Genomic DNA, 17,907 nt, shown 5'->3' with positions numbered 1-17,907 from the left:
GCCGGGTGGTTTTGAAGTCGCCGTCGTAGCTCATTGAATGCATCTTCTTGTTCACTTTGCCAGACGAAAGGCTTATCTTCTTTCGTTAATCGCGTTAATGGCTCGGCAATCTTTGAAAAATTTTTGACGAAACGCCTGTAGTAGGCACAAAGTCCTAGGAATCGCCTAACGGCCTTTTTATCAGTTGGTCTAGGAAACTTTTCTACTGCTGCGGTCTTCTCAGGGTCAAGACGGTTGCCTTCGGAGCTAATCACATGGCCAAGGAAAAGGAGCTCATGGAAGCCGAAGTGACATTTTTGATTTTTGTGGCTTTATCGTCAGCCCTGCTGAACTAATAGTTTTGAGCACAGTCCTTAGTCGTTCCACATGCTGAGCAAAGGTGGTAGAAAAAATCACGACGTCGTCAAGATAAACCAGACAGGACTGCCACTTTAACCCGGAGAGCACAGTGTCCATCATCCGCTGAAAGGTGGCAGGTGCGGAACAGAGGCCGAACGGAAGTACCTTGAATTCGTATAGTCCGTCAGGTGTGACGAATGCTGTCTTCTCACGATCTCGTTCGTCCACTTCTATTTGCCAGTATCCGCTTTTGAGGTCGAGAGAGGAAAAGAATTTTGCATCACGTAGTCTATCGAGGGTGTCATCGATCCTCGGAAGGGGATAGACATCCCGCTTTGTGACGACGTTTAGCTTCCGATAATCAACGCAGAAGCGCAAGGTCTGATCCTTTTTCTTTACCAACACCACAGGCGAAGCCGACGGGGTGGTCGATGGTTGAATTACGTCGTCTCTAAGCATTTCTTCGACTTGTTTGCTGATGATCTCTCTCTCCTTCGGTGACACTCGGTGACACAGAACAGAACCCTGACACCAGCGACTTTACAGAGAGGGCCGAAGAAGCACGTCAGCTGGCGCGACATCGCATTCAACAAAGGCAGCGCATTGACGCGGACCGATACAACCTGCGGCGAAGGGAAGTCGAGTATGCCCCAGGCGACAGAGTATGGGTGTGGACTCCCGTGCGGACGCGCGGCCTGTCCGAAAAGCTTTTGCGCCGTTATTTCGGCCCTTACCGAGTACTTCGCCGCATCAGTCCCCTGAACTACGAAGTTACGCCAGAAGGACAAGTTAGCTCATCACGATGCTGGCGTCGCACGGAAACTGTACATGTGGTCAGACTGAAGCCATATTATGACAGGCAGTGAATGTTCGACCAAACATCTATTCTGTGCCATATACCACTTTAGTATGAACAACAGCTTGTGAACAATTTAGTCGCTGTACGCTTCGGGACGATGCGTTTTGGAGGGGGGATAATGACACAAGGCAGAAACATACTTAAACAATGCCCGCAGGTTCATGCGCCTTCTCAAGAGGACAACCGCGTATTGGAGAAAAAGACGAAATGATGGCACGTGTTTTCGCCGCACGCACTTGCATCGTAGATGGCCGTTGTCAGCGTCTACAAGAAGAGGTGAAGCGACGCTCGAGAGAGAAGGCATTCTTGATCTCCTCTTCAGAACGCGGCAGTCCTTTTTATTTACCCCCAGGGCACAAGTTAGCCCACAATAAATAGTTGTGTCTGGACTCCCTTAATTGTTCATTACAATATACAGTAATTGCCTTGGGACCTTTAGCAGTCCACAACAAATTTCAAGCATGCTTGTGTTCACAGCATTGTTAAAAATATCTTAAACTGATGTACATACAGTGTGAATAGAACGGGATCGAACAGTTTTTAAAATGGGACATAGGGAAGACAACAAACACAGTGCCGTGTCAGTCATCTTTATTTATCCCCCTCTTTTGAGCAATTTGGTCCAAAACAGCCCCAGCATTCAGGCCAGTTCAGCATGGTCCTACAATGTACCCTAGAGCAATATTCTACTGAGAAATTGACCCTAATGATGCCCAAAAGACGTTTGGTATTCCGAGGTACAATGTGCATTCCATCTTCAGATTGGTAGTTGCGATGACAGATACCTTGATGTTACCTAACAACGCAAATGCATGTCAAGAGCTGATTAACCAGATGCTCTGTACTGACTCTGACACGCATTATCAGTAATAACAGCTTTTGGCCAATAATACCGTGCAACAAAATGTTTTTCAATTTTATGCTGACTACCTTTTAAGTTTGTCTTTATTTGCATTGTAATTGATGCATTTGTTGTGCATTCATCCCTAAATATGTAGTAAAAATGATATATTATTGAGCCTTCAACATTCTTTAGGCTGCAAAACAGCACGGCAGCCAGGCAATGCTCAGTGTACCTGCGTCAAGAAAATTAGTTTTCAATTCTGTATGCCATGTGATGCATTGAAACAATCCTCTGTGTTGCCGCTTTACTTGGACAAGGGAGAGAGGGAAGGTTCTCAACATAAAACAGTCTGGCTCTGTGGCTGTAAAACTGTGACTGTGACTAAGAGTAACAGTTGTTACCTCTTCTGCCGTGGTGGGCACATTTATGTGTGCCCCTTGATTTTGCAAGTTCCACTCAATTGTGGCAAGGAAAAAGCAGTCATATAAGCTTGGGGTAACCTGAAGCCTCTGAATATTTACTGGGACCTAATTTCAAGTTGTGCTAAGTATTGCTACACATGGCCACCTTGCAAAAGGTACATGTTTGGTGGCATGTTCATCATGGTGCGTTCTGTCGCAGCAGCGAAGTAATACAGTTAAACCTCGAAATAACGAAGTAGGTAAAATCAGTGATTTGCTTCGTTATATTGAAATTTTGCTGTCATAAATTCAACCATTTATGCAAATAAGTACAGTCACCAATCAATTTTTCTTACACAGAAAGAGGTCGCACAATTTTCCATATTATCGGGCAATTGAAAAAAAAAAACAAATTTGAATAAGAAAATAATTCATTTTGATGACTATGGAAGTTTGGGACGAATGATACAGTTTCATGCCACCTCGACGATATCTTCACATTGGCAGTATGAATTAAGTGAAGCCATCCAAGCGTTCGTGTGCACTCCGCCTCTGCGGCTGATAGCGTTGCCTGCATTGAGACGATGCTAACGCAAGAAAATGCCGGCAGCGGGGAGTGAATGCTTCGTCTTCCTCTCGCTCCAACAGGTTGCCGAAACTCAAGATTACGCAACCTCCGATACTAAGTGCGCATTAAGATAGCTTACATGATGCCACGTAGTCTCGGCACACCCACTCTTTGCATACGAGGCAGATTACCTCTAAAGCAAGGTGCGCACCTGTGTGTATGTGCTCAGCGGTGCTTACAGCCATGTGCAGCCACGGCCTCTCGCAGCGACGGCCGTGAGGCGCACCAACCTACCCCCTCCTTGCCTCCTCGCGCATGCTTGATTGCGTTACCGTGAGCTCGCTCCCCTTTCCGTTTGCTCATGTGAGAAGGCAGCACTCCAGAAGCCACCATCTTTCTTGTCTGACCCTTACACACTTTCACTTGCACCTAAAGCACAAAGTGCGCAGGTCACGATAGGATCTTATCACACTTGGACATTATTTAAAACATGATCCGGTTCCCTTTCCGGGGTCGCTCTCGTGGTGCTGCACGCCATTTGAGAGGTGCGTTTGCAAGCAGCGGTTTGTAATTCAACCATTTGACCATCTGTGCCCACCAAAGTTTCCATTTATTGTCTCGGCATTCCTTTGCAGTGGAAGTGAAATTTCGTTATATTGAAATCGCATTTAAACACTTCGTTAAATTGAGGTTCTAAATACGTGGCATTCTATGGACAAGAGGTTATGAAAAGTTAAATATTTCATTATATCGAGAATTTCGTTATATTGAAGTTTGTTATATCGAGGTTTAACTGTATTTTTTCTTGCTCGTGATGCCTGCAATTCATAAACAGCCTTTAGCCAGTAATTATTTGAGCCAGTAATTTGATTTGTTTTATAAAAATGCAAACATGTATACCTACAGTAGTCTACATTACTGTCATTATCAGGACTCACTAAAATATGTGCAAAGCATCATCTGACATGTTGGCTTTCTATGGAGGCAGCAGCACCTTTAGAGTATTGCAACTTTCATAATGTGCATAGCGGCTGCTTAGCTGCTTTATGAATGCCTGAATAGCGACTGATTATTGTTTGCAGGGTCACTCCTAAGCCATGTGAGTTTAACATCTGCTCGACCAACTGCCGAGGCCTCTTCACGCTGGGCACAAAGGCAACCATTGGCCGGACGATCATCAATGGCCCCGTTCTGAAGCTGCACTTGACCTGTGACCCAGAGAAGCCAGTAGAGCTGATAGCGGACTACAAAGGAAAAAAGACCTACACTGTGGCCGAGGAGTTGCCAGGTATACATCGAAACCTCGTCACTATAAACACCACATCAACAAACTTTTCAGAAATCTTATTCTGACTGCTTATAGTTTCAGTGTAAAAATATTTCAGCACTATGAACTTCAGAATACCGAATTTTTTGCAGAACAATGGTCGGTATTCAATTTATGCGTCATGTTAGCAACGCCTCAGTGCTAAGAATTCATATTCCGAAATCCGGAGATGGTGTTTTGTATCCTTTACAACAACTCTGGAGTGGTAGGCTAGCAGAAAAAACTGCCTTGCAATATGCTCCTGCGGAGGCGTGGCATGGTCCGGTGTGGGAGGAGTAAAAGGTGGGAGGGGTACTTATTTTTGGCTGTAGAGCCAACGACTCGTCGGATTTTGTGAGTGCATGCTGTGCCCAGAAAAATGTCACCTAGCCGCAGAGGTGCATCTTTTTTTTTTTTTCTTTTGTCTGTCTGCTTCTTTTTTCGCGCTTTTTTCTGCAGCTGTATTAAGCAGCCTGAATGCACAAGTGGGAAAATATAACCTCCATGCTCACATGCTCACGGAGGGCCGCCTGCCGTTTCAGAACGATGTCATTTACACGTCCTTTCAAATACACTTGAACCTCATTATAAGAAAACGTAATATAGCAGAATAATCCATATAACCAAGTGAAATTGTCCTGAAAATAGATATAATGAACTTAATTCTTCTCCAACACCAGAAAAATACCTGACAGTTGCACGTCGAGTACATCGCTTTCCGCCGGCTTTGCGATTCGTTCGCCGTAGTCATTCGAAACTCTCGCATTGGTGGTGGTGGTACAAACTTTATTTAGTGAAGGCCAAAAAATGAAAAGAAAATTAAGATGCCACCGTTCCGTGGGTGGCCTTCAGGCTGCCGGTCGTGGCCACCAGATCATGCCTGGCGGCGACTTCCGCTGCCCAGATTGTTAGCCGTGGTGTAGTGCCTAGAATATACTGGCTAGTGTGCCGTCCACGGCCTCCCGCGTTGCACTGGATGCGATGAATCCCGACGGCTGCCGCTAGGAGCGCTGCAGTGCAGGTGGGTGCCGCGGCACCATCCGGTCTTCGTAATCTGCCATGTTTCCACAGCACCGGCAAGCGGGCTGCTGCGCTTTTTGTTTTTATTAAGCCGTAGCAGCAGCACAGTTCAAATGTGGGCAGCTGATTACTGATTAGGATTTGTTTTGATTACAACAGGCTTCTTCAGCGCTTGTCGCTTGCGTGAAAAGCTTGTGCTAGCTCAGCTCGGCTTCGAGTGGGGAACCTCATGTGTTTCTATGCTAGCGAAGAGACAACGTAATTTCTAAGGCAGAAAGAAGCCTTAGATCTCCATGTTTCAAGGTCGTGTTGTGAGGTACAGAACATATCACACAATCCAAGGAAGGCCAGAGACGAACCAAAGCGTGTCCAGCCGTGTATAAGAGATGAATAATGATTAGCAAATTTAATTATTGATTAGCGATTAGGTTAAGGTGAATTCGGTGGAATTAGGGGAATCAAGGTGGATTAGAGCGGATGAAGGAGGATTAAGGTGGATTACAGTAGGCTTTACAAGGCGTTCGCCTTCGTGTCTCTTGGGCGGTAGGTAAGGACACTTGTTTTTTTATTCTAGTGATGATGGCACTGCACCGTAAATTTTTAAGGGTAAGCTTTAGGTTGCATTTTTTATTCTAATAAAGTAAAATAATTCTAAGGTTACGTTACTGTTTTATTAATGTTATGTTAATGTGAGTTTGTGAGAGACACCCTTGACACTGGAACGCACAGTGAATAAAGACGTTATTGAAGGCCCTCTGGAATTAAAAGCAGTAGCCATCGAACGTGTAGATAGGATGGGGAGAGCAGAACCTAACAAGATTCGGCCTATAATCTTCAGATTACTAGATTCTAGAGATAAGTATACAATACTGAAAAGGGGGTACAAACTTAAGGACACTCAACTCTCTATTGCAGAAGACTTTTCGAAACGCGTGCGGGATATCGGAAGAAAACTTTGGAAAAGCGCGAAGGTAAACCGGCAAAAGAACGAAAAGGTTTCGCTTGTTTTCGACAAACTATACATTAACAATCGCCCGTATGTTTGGAGCAACGAGCAGGATGACAAAGTGCCGCTTGAAAAAAACGATTCAGAAAGTGGGTCAGAAAATCGCCGTGCCGGCAAAGCAACGAACATCACCGGAAAAGACAAAAGCGGTGTATTAACTCGCCGAGGCGCAAAAACAGCGAACTAACACTTTTCACTGTAAATGCTAGAAGCGTCGTCAACAAACCTCAGGCACTCGAAAACTTGTTAATTGATTATGAGCCTGATGCAGCAGCTATAACAGAAACGTGGCTCACATCCGACATTCTTGATAAAGAGTTCGCGCTGCCAAATTATTCCGTTATCCGAAGAGACCGTCCCACACGTGGTGGTGGAGTGGCATTACTAATAAAATAATGTTTTGCTTTTTCCGTTCTGCCTGAGGTAAAAGACGCTGAGGCGATATTTTGTAAATTGCTTTGCGAAGGTAGATGATGATGATGTTTACTAACAACAGCTGCAGAACACTGAAATGTGCATATTGCATTGACTATGTTATTTGTATACCAATCATAATCAAAAATAAATTGCTATGTTCATTCCCTGTTATGCTCGTTCCCTGAAACCAAGCCGACACTGGGGGTGCGTCACGGCCAGAAACGTCTGACAGCGAAAGGGTTAAGAGTTGAAAGGGGCCATTGTCGCAAAACATTGTACATGTCCCGGTCTGCTCGATGGGGGACCAGTGAGAGATTGCGCACCCGTATGACATAGCTGGTTGCTTGGAGACTATGGATCCTGCCCAGCTCCTGCTACACTGGCTCAACCGTCGCCGCCACTGTTCCTCATGCATTCATATAATCCACAGTGGCATGGCAATGCGTTCGAAACAGCCAATGTTTTTCTTATTCTAAGCAATGTATTTTGACTGGGAAATGTTGCAAATAGGATCACATCAAAATTTGTACCTGCTATGATCTTAGCACTTGGGGTGCGCGAATACTCGAATATACGAATACGAATAAATTGTAACTTCTCGAATAGTTCAATTCGCAAATCGAATCTAAACTATTTGGTTACTTGAATATTCGATAGATTCGGCGAGCCTGGTTGGTGGGCAATATGCGAAATGCATTTCAGTTCTACTGTTCCATCATGGTCTAGCGCACAGACTCTAAGTACGCAAAGTTTGAATGTCACGAACCTGATATCACACAGATTTAATTGTGGTCGTGACACAGTCAAACCATGAAACTCAACTATAACAGCCATTTGTTTGCAACGCTCGCACAGGCTGCATCATATCTCATTTCCTTCACACGCAAAAGTTGTAGATACACTTGAGAGGAATCGGAGACTGCAATTCGCGAGCACAAAATGAAAGCGCGCCATTGCGAACTGCGTAACCGCACAGCATGGCCCCACAGGTGCCACGGTGTGCTGCGTTGCTTTGCTGCATTGCTTTGCTGCGTTGCTTCGCTTCATGGCCTCGCTGCGTGGCCGGCGCGGGCGGCACTCACGCCATCACTAAGCCACAGAGCCAACAAATTTCTTACTTTTGCAAGCAAGATAGAGGTGGTGCCAGTTTCTCTTCCCCTTTTTCCCCTGTGCGCTCTGCATCGTTGGTCGTTGGTGTCGTTTCGCCGGGCAATCCGAAACCACCAAGGCCCATGCTATCGGAACTGAGCTGAAGTGTTCTGCTCCTGTATTACATCTGCGTTATCTGTCGGAAAACGTAGTCCAACGATCCTGCTTTCGGTCAGGGGCGACATGACTGAACGAATGAAAAGTGCCATTTGGAAACATTTCATAAGGAACTCGACCCAAGAGGCAGCGTGCAAAAGCTGTGAAATGAAACTTCGAACGCCATCGAGTATGACGACGCCACTTGCAAACCATCTCAAGAACAAACATTTTTCTTTGCACAGTGTGTTCTTGAGAGACAGCAGGAAGGAAGGAAGACCAGATGGTGCACAGCTGCTCATCAAAACTGTGCTGAAGTCGGGCAAGGACCTATCGCAGCGCGAGAGAACGGCGATAACCACTAGGATTGCCTGAGCGAGCGCTGGCACTTGACCTTCAGCCTTACATCTGTCTCCAAAATCGAGGTTCCAAAGAGCTGATGAACCTCATGTAGTCGTTGTAGAAGATACCCAGCCGCATGATATTTTCGAGCAGAGACGCAGTCACGGCTGTCAAGGAGAGAACGCATGCAGACTTCCAGAAAGGCATAGAGTTGATCTCGTTTACAAGTTACTTATGCAGGGTGTCTACCAACTCGGAAAACAGGGAGAACCGGAAATTCTCAGTGATATTGAGTAGTCTGGAAGAACTCGGGGAAAGCTCAAGGAATTTGTGCCTCTATCAGGGAAAATTAGCTGTAATAATATTGAAAGGGTAGAAAGCTACGGCAATGCTGGCTTGAGTAAAAGACAGGAATCGAAATGAATTGTCTTTGATGTCCTGTTGTCGGCTGGAGTTGGCTGTACAGTCAACGAACGACTTTCCTGTTTCCCGATAATTTGGACGGCTTCGCAGCACCACCACGTATCCCATAGAGTCAATGTATCAGAATGTCTGAAATTTCGGATGCAACAACTCTTCGCTGTCCGATTTTCCGGACGTTTTGCCATGACCACAGGTCCGAAACGGCATTAATTAAAGCCACCACCGCTTGAGTACCGCTGCCATTTTGATTACCTCACCGCCTCAAACCGGCGCTCTCGCACGCAGAACCGCTGGCAGCCGTAGCCACCACTGCGGCAACGCTAGGCCTAGCTGCTTCGACATTCGCTATGAAGCTTCTTGCCAATGGGTGCCGTGTTTTTTATTGAAAGAATTCACTGCTGTCAGCAATGGCACAGACTCCGCCTTTGTGGTTTTCACAATTGGCTTGGAAGCTTGGAAAGCACAGTGCATTGCATAATGCCGGTTCCCGAAAGTCAGCTTCGCCTCCATACAGAAATGTTACTTGGTGAAGCATATGCAAAAGTATTGCAGTGAAGCATAACAAGCATGAGAAGGGGCTACTGCTCTGGGACACAGTATACATTCCTAAATTATACACGCGTGCACCCGGTATTTCCTGTCACAATATGAGCACCGATATGCCTTATACGTGTACCGACAAGCCTTCAGAGCGTTTTCGAATGTGCCTGTGGCGGTTTGAGTTCTTCAGGGCAGTAAATGACATGCATTTCCTTTTTCCAACTGGCCGATTTCTCGGACGCTTTCGCGGCCCCCAAGGAGTTCGAAAAATCGTGCAGCTGACCAAGAAGATGCTTCAAATGGTCCGTGGGGCGAATGAGTGGCAGGAGGAGGACAAGAACAGAAAGGACCTACGCATAGAGGAATGAACGGGAAAGGAAGCGTGCTGCTGCCGTTTTTAAGGAGCTTGAGCTCAAAAAACAGTGTTGGCTGATGCTGAGATGCAGGTGTCCCTCATCCAAACCAAAGTAAACTCTTTAAAGCAGTGAAACACAACACTGAGGTGTCATGCATGGGCTGAGAGTATGTCAGGACAGTTGAGGTTGACTTACGAGCTGTTGAGAGAGAATCTCAATTGTGACAAAGTTCAGGCCTCATACCACTGAGCTTGCTATCAGTTGATAGAAATAGCTCATATTCGAAAATATTTGCTTCTGTATGCATCTCCTTTTTATTCGTATTTGAGAATGTCTGACTCGTTTTGCAATTTTTTTCGAAGACATCTCATTTGCTGTGCATTTTACTAACCCCACCCTTCTATTCTCTTTTTGAATAACATTAACACTACTCCTTAGTATTTTAATTGGATTAAGTAGTTCTTTTTAAATTTTTTTCCAGAGAGTGACAGTATTGGGCGATATGGTTTCAGCCCGTCTTGACATAAAACATAGTTCTGCATCACTCAGGGAATTTTGCAAAGGCACTCAGGGAAAACCTGTAAAACTCGGGGAATTTGGAAATGTCAATTTGGTAGACACTTTGCTTGTGGACGTCGAGGTCTAACCAAAGTTACATCAGCCTCACCTGCCACTACTTAACCTCCAACTTCGATAAGAGTAGCGTTGCATTGGACAACTGGAGTGTGCCTGAGAGCCACACTGCTTGCAACATTCTGGAGCACCTGCAAGCAATGATGGATAACTGTTAGCTGCCACTGCAGAAAGTGCCAGTCTGTGTGGTGACGGACAATGCACAAAACTTCCATGTGGCCCTTAGGGGCATTTCTTGCGTCCCAATGCAGTGTATGGGCCGTACACTGCAACTAGCTATAAAAGATGCCAAGGAAGAAACAGCAGGAGTTCCTACAATTCTCAAGAAGGGTCGTGCAATTGTTGGTCATTACAAACACAGTGCCCCAGCTGCAGCGAGACTGCAGAATTACAAGCGACAAGAGAGCTCTCAGTTTTGGAACTTATTCAAGACATGGAAACAAAATGGAACAGTGAACATGACCTGCTTTCGCGACTTTTTCAGCTTAAAGAAGCCGTCACCTTGCCAGCTTGCCAGTTGTGTCAGAGCTTGCCACCTCTGACACAACTGTGCCCAACCTGACACCATAGGAGTGGAAAGCAGTGGCTGGACTCGTCAAAGCTCTTGAACCAATTGCATTGGCGACCAAAGATCTTAGTGGCCAGAAGTATGCAACTATGTCGTCAGTAGTACCATTTCTCTGTGGAACATAAATGGTCCTGAATGACTGCGTTGCAGCCAATGATAACAACTCGGAGTTTGCAAGAAATTTGCTGAAAAGCATGAGGACAAGGTTTCCAGGGCAGGGCAAGCAAAAGAAGTATGTGTTGGCAACCGCCTGTGACCCAAGGTTTAAGAACCTCTTTTGTGCTCAGACGTTCCAGGAAACAAGGCTCTTGAAGCTTGTAAGAACTGAGTTGCAGAGCTCTCCAGGAGAAGCATCAAGTGACTGTACTAAAGCGTCAGCATGTACAGCTCACAAGGAACACGTCAGCAGTATCTGGGACAGCATTGAGAAGCTGGCAGCATCATCAGAAAGAAGACACTCCTCCAAAACAGCCAACATGAAAGAGTTTCAGGGGTACCTTCGAGAGCCCACTTGCAGTAAGGACCAAGATCCTCTAGCATTCTGGAAAGAAACAGGCGAGCAACACTTCCCAGGACTGTGCAAGATGGCCATGAAATATATGGGCATTCCAGCAACGAGTGTACAAAGCTAAAAGTTGCTTTCTATGGCTGGCAACATTGTTACGACCCGGAGGGAAACGTTGATCCCAGATCACGGGCAACAGCTACTTTTTTTTGCATGAGAATCTGTAAAAATTTGGGCTTCTATTAAATAATTTTGTTATTCGATATTCGATTCGATATACGGCCTTTTTTTTTTTCGTTATTAGATTTGATATTCGATTCGAGATTACTATTCGGTATTCGCACATCGCTACTTATCACCGAGATTTTACTGTGTTGCATTAAATGGCAGTAATGCATTTAACACAGTAATGGATATGATGAACTAATTTCGGCTCCCTCTTCAAGTTCGTTATAATGAATGTAGAGTGTAGTTCACGCGTCCGCCTTGAGTGACACAGTAGCAGTGTTTGCTGCAAGACATGTTAGAAAGAAAAAAAAGAAAAACATGTTGCACATTGAATGCGACGTGGAGCTTCCTCCTTGTGAGTGGTTTTGTCGGCAGCTACTGTACTTAGGTGGTGCGTGGCGGTGCAATTTATAAAAAATAGTAACAGTGCGGGCTCAGGCCCAACACTGATGTTTTCGCAGATGGCCCGTAAGGTGACAGCTGATATGCTGACAGGTTGATGCACGGAATGGTTAATCTTGGGGCTTTCACTATAACAATGTTCAAGAATAATAAATCATTTGTCATGGTCCACTGAAGCTTGCTATATCAAGATTTCACTGTACTTCCTCTATTGGCAGCTTCCTTTCTCAAAAATTGTTAATTCTTGTATGTGAAAGGGGCCTTTTAAGCAGAGCACACTGCTGTACCATCTGTCATGCCGTTGTGATACAGGGTGCATTATTTCTGTGCCCTGCACTCAAATCACCTTGGTGACATGCAGTATGGAGAAACCAAAGTGGAGCTTTATGTTGTTTTCATCATCTTAAGGTCTAATTGCGAAAAAAATAATGAAAAGGAGCCAACAGGAGAAAAAATCCCGGCATGTGACACTACAGCGAGGGAGAAAACTTCTCAATCTTTTTTTGCCTGTAGGAAGGGTAGAAAAAGAGCCTTTACTCTCTTTGACTACCTGTAACAGCCTTTTTCCTTAGGTACCATTTCCTTGATGCATGCCAGCATCACGACAGACTACATGTGGGAAGTGTTTAGTTACATTTTCCCCATGCTCACTTTGTCAAGGAGCAGCATAATGTCGAAAACCAGTTCAAATGTCTTCTGACATTCTCTACCTTATTAGAGTCGGCTGAAGTCAACGAACGTGTCGTCGGCGTGCTCCGCAACCACCGAGACTATGCGACCTTCACCGACCGCCCTTGACCGCCCTTGCCCGGGCCGCTTTCGCCGGGAGTCATATGAGAAGCGGCTTTCTCGCCGTTTCTCACCGACCGCCTTTTCTTCCCGGGAATTTTTTGCCGCTCCCCACACCTCTGCAGCTCTGAAGCAGTTCCAACGCAACTGCCCCTGCTGGGGCCATAGCTGCCTTGGTGTGTTTTCTACACCATGAACCAAGAGCACCAAGCCACCAGCTCTTCCGAGGCCCATGTTCTAAACGGGCGTGCAAAGGGCCTTTGGCCAATTCACCGCTCTGTTTCGATGGAGCATTTATCTACCGCGTCATTTTCCAACGAGCAGAAGATGCAATCAGCGACGGAGAACGCCGCCGCGCGTTCTTCGCGACAACGAAGACGCCCGAGGTGGATACCGCGGGAGTGGCCGCCGATCCCATCGTCGCCAATTTTCCCTCCCAACAACGAGAGGTAGACACTCCAACTGGGGAAAGGATGGAGGAAGATGCTACCCCGAACATTTACGACGACAAAACTGATGACGACACAGGTGGCTGTTGGAAGACAGTCATACATAAGCGACGCATACGTCAAACGCACGCCAAGACGCAACCCTCCGAGAACATCTTGGGCATTCCGGACGCCTCCCAGCCTACCGTACACAAGCGCAGTCGGAATCAGAACCTGCCTCAACTTCCTTTGCACGATGAAAAGATAGTTCTGCGGCCTCACGGAGGATTCTGCCTCGATAAGTGGATGCGCCCAGAACTCGCCAGTGCTCTATGGAGTGCAGCCAGCTTGACCGCCGACGATCGTCAGGACATCATATTCTGACTGCGACCTCAGCAGAACTTGGAAATCATCAGCACACCCCAGTCACACGTAGCCGACACATTGTACAAGGTGAGGGAGCTGAACCTTGGTGAGCGGGTCTATCCCATCACAACATATTTTGCGGCCCCAGACAACTCATGCAAGGGAATTGTTCCTGGTCTTTTGCCTGGTACACCGTCTTCCAAGCTAGTGGATGAGCTTTTGGCTCCTGGAATTCAAATACTTCAAGCACGAATGATGGGTCAACGTTACGTTGGTAACATTTGAAGGACTTAAAGTACCTCGCCACATGCGTTTCCATGGTGCAGAACTCCGCTGCTACCCCGATCGACCCTGCCAACTGGTCTGCAAGATATGTTACAAGCTCGGCCACTGGGCTGATTACTGTCCTACGCCGCACGTGATCATTTGCGCGACGTGCGGGACTGACAGCCCCACCCCGTCACATCAGTGCACCCCAAACTGCAGATCCTGAGACGGGACCCACCCAACAGCGGATCCAAACTGCCCGCGGCGTGCTAGGCAGTCACTGAACAAAGCTTGGGTGTGGAAAGCTCTCGAGAAAGAGCAGTGTGAACTGCAACCCTCCAGCGACCCGACCACTACCACAGATACGGCGGAGACCCGAACGTCGCGCGCCCCTACGAAGGAGACCAGACAAGTCCGGTCGGAGACCCGTTCGAGATCCCGTCGCAAGTTCCGGACCCGCTCCAAGTCTCGGACCCGCTCCAAGTCTCGGTCCCGATCCCACGAGGCATCGGTGCGCCTCCCAGAGAGGCGCCCTCGTTCCCCATCTTCCCAACAACCCTACAAGAAGGCCGTGCAGACCAACGCCCCAGCCAAGGTGACCCTGGTCCTTTCAGGGGTGCAGCGGACCCCGGAGAAGAAAACAGCAATGGAGGCGCCTCGGGAGTTAGCCCGGGCGGAGGTTCCCCCACAGCTCGCTCCGCCCCGTAAATCTCTCCCTACCCGTTCCCCTATTACCAATTCGTTATCAATTCCTGATTCTCTAATAGAAATAGCCCGCCTACGTCGTGACATGGAGGTGCGCTGTGAGCGCCTGCAAAAACAAATGGACGCGCTGGTGGCAGACATGAGCACTAGTATGCAGGTGGCTCTGGACAGGATAGAAGCCAAATGGAGACCCTTCAAATAGCGATTACGGAGCAAGTGAAATCATGTATAGAGTGCACTTTTGCACGCATGCAAGTTCCTGAGCTTAGCGGTAACAACGAAAACGCGCTTTCCGACCAAGGCTCTCGGCCGCAACCTTCAAATGTGGGCACCCAGCGCCCGCATCCCTATGCACGACCGCCTGCTTCCTCTCGCGATGATGATGGCGCCGCGTAACGCGGAGCAACTAGTGGTGTGGCAGTGGAATTGTAGGGGATTCCGCCGAAAACGAGGTTCCCTACAGAAGTATATCGCCACATCCACGAACCCTCCCGATGTCATCCTCATACAGGAAGTCAATTGCACCCCTTCTTTATCCGGCTACAGCACGCTCTCGGGTGTCTCTCCTCTTGTGGGAGCCTTAGTTTCGAAACATGTTCCATGTCGCATGCATACCACTAACATTGACATTCCTCACCAAATATTGGAAATAATTACGCAAGGTAAACGCAGCGAGTGTCTGTTTATACTCGATGCATACAGTTCCCCCCGTTCGCGAACGCACTGTTTTCAGCACCTACTAACCGAATTTGGTAGGTTTGGACGGGTTTGTGTGGTGGCCGGCGAATGTACGGACGACCTGTTGGCGACCAGCTCACTGGCGAAAAAATAATCAGGATGTGCGCATGGTAGGGAAAAGCATGCTTCAAATGAAGCCGCGCTATGGCACCGCTGCGAAGGAAGTCGTGAGTCCGTTACCACTGCCAGAGGCAATCACGAGATGACGAGAATTGCAGCTTCTGCACTGGTTTTATACAGAATAAAAACAGGATTTGCTCATTCATTCAGTAAATAAAAGCGTGTTGACGTAGTGAACATTGGTTGATTACTTTCTTGATACCCTCGATAACTCAACATTTGGTGAACTTGGACATTTTTTTTTATCCTGTGAAATCTGAATTAACAGCGTTTTACTGTACCTGGGTTCTGTCTAGCTATGTCGCAGTAGCATATATAAATTTTGGTGCAAATTACGTAGGACGCCCTAGTAACAAACTACTGATACAATGAGCTCTTTTTGCGAAAATGCAGAGTTCATTATAGATGGGTACAACTGTATCTCGCCGTCTCAAACCAGCACTCTCACACGCTGATTTGCTGGCAGCCGTAGTAGTTACTTTTGGCTATCGTTAGGCCTAGCTACTTCAATGTTTGTTATAAAGCTTCCTACTGTTTGGTGCCATGTTTTTTAGTTACAGGATTCGGCACTGTTGGCAATGCCACCAACTGCACCTTTGTCATAACTGCCAATGGTGTCAAAGTGCGGAAACACGGCAAGGCTCTAGAGTGTTTCATAATGCCTGTTTGCGATAGCTTTGCCGAAATACACCAAGACTACAGAGGGGCCACTATACATGCTTCCATCTACCATCTCCTGTCGCAGTATGAGCAATGAGAGACCTAATAAGTGCACTTGCAGGCCTTTAAAGCTATTTCAGATGCAGCTGTGGTGATTTAAGCTCTTGAAGGCAGTTTAAAGGCATGCATTCGTTTTTGGGACATTTTCGCGGTCCCTAGGGAGTACGAAAATTTGACATTGGCTGTAGATGGATTTCTATGGTGATTTTAAGGGGAATGTCATTTACTTCATTTATGCAGTTGAACACCTCTACAATGTATGCATGTCTAACAAAAGAACGATCATGCCCCTGCGGAAATGATATCTTTCATAAGTATTGTGTACGAATCTAGAATGAAGACCACTGCAACAAGTTTGCTTCTACAGCAAAGAAATTTAGATGTTCCTGGCAGTTGATTTGTCGCTTTACAACAAACACTGTGTAGCGCTTCCACCGCTGTCTTTCGCAGATGCCACCGAGATGTCCTCTGTGCGAGTGCTAATGGCTGTGCTAGCAGTGCACTTGATAAACAGGCCAATGTCAGAAGTATAGTCTTGCTGCACTGCTCCAGGAATCGCTCAACTGCTACGCTGCTTGTTGTAACGCATCAGTGAGCTTGGCGGCTGACAAATACGTCAGAGTTTGATGACATGGTGATGTAATTGTAACTGATGATCGATAACATCTCCAAAGTTATCTAGGGCAAAAGGACACAAATGCCTACGAAGGCAGCAGTGGTGGTGTTCCCTGTAAAAGAACGAAAAATTTTAATGGCAAGGGAGGTGACAGAGACTATCGATTATGTCAGCTTTACTTTCTGCAGCTCCTGCATTTCACCATGGAGTATGCTGTGAACCTTGGTGCAATAAAGTTGGCTGTGATCGCGTGCATTCGTCAGACGAAGTTTGCAAAAAAAAATTTGCTAATTAAGGTTTTTTCTGTTGTTGTTATTGTTGTGGAACGTGCTTAGCCTCCTCTAATATTGCAATAAAGTGACCTGTATAAAAAGGGATTTTGGAGGCCCTAAGCAGTTCGTTACAAAGGCATTAAACCGTATCCTGCTTTTTTTAATGATGTTTGAGTGCATTGTTGCTTTACCTGACGGTACTTTTTGTCTTCTTAATTAGGGGGGTTTGCTGCAAGGTACATGCAGTAAAAAGATGAACAAAAATGGGCATTGAATAAATGCATGCGGCTGTGTGTGATACAGATACTCCACGCGCGTATGTTGTGTGACTGTACTTGTTTTTTTTTCTTCTGCACAGAGACAACTGTGCACGTGGTCGCAGAAGATGGCAATGTAATGTGCTCTGTGCTTGGTAAACAACTGAGCATGAAATTGACTCGTATAGACTGTGCCCCAAAGAACCACCAAAAGGTTTGTAACCTTAAAAAGAAAAAATCTTCTAACTTTGTAGGCAGCATGCCATCTCGTAACTGTGCACCTTGGGAGATCAGTGAACCCTTAATAACATTTTTCTTATGTCTACATTTTCTTTGTTCCAAACTAGGTATTTACAGTAGCTCCAGCTGAAAGCACATCATCCAATGGCTTTTACCACTTCAGGTACTTCATACGTCTTTGCATAAGACCAAAGCTGTACACTAGCAGTGACTGATCACTTGTTTTCATGTTTATTATGCTTCTTATTTTAGGAAAGTGAGGGTGCCAGAGAAGTCTGGAGAATATAACATGCAGTTCCACTTCAACAATGGCAAGCATGCCATCAGCAGTACGATTGTAAGTTACCTTCTCTGCATAGTTGCTTTACTGTAGCATGGGGGTTGCAT

General features: G+C 46.3%; 1 protein-coding gene across 2 annotated transcripts in view; it reads left to right on the top strand.

The window, feature by feature from the left end:
• The window catches only part of LOC126521661 (structural maintenance of chromosomes flexible hinge domain-containing protein 1-like), a 383,191-nt gene that overhangs the window by 248,004 nt on the left and 117,280 nt on the right, over positions 1-17,907 (top strand). For both annotated transcript variants that reach the window (XM_055065801.2, XM_050170378.3), the window contains exons 33-36: positions 4,094-4,299; positions 17,382-17,494; positions 17,628-17,683; positions 17,773-17,857. In XM_055065801.2, the coding sequence (XP_054921776.1) occupies positions 4,094-4,299; positions 17,382-17,494; positions 17,628-17,683; positions 17,773-17,857 (460 nt within the window). The remainder of the gene's footprint in view (positions 1-4,093; positions 4,300-17,381; positions 17,495-17,627; positions 17,684-17,772; positions 17,858-17,907) is intronic.

This window comes from Dermacentor andersoni, chromosome 6 (genome assembly GCF_023375885.2).
Source record: "Dermacentor andersoni chromosome 6, qqDerAnde1_hic_scaffold, whole genome shotgun sequence".
NCBI lineage: Eukaryota > Metazoa > Arthropoda > Arachnida > Ixodida > Ixodidae > Dermacentor > Dermacentor andersoni.
This window is presented reverse-complemented; position numbering and strand designations above follow the sequence as displayed.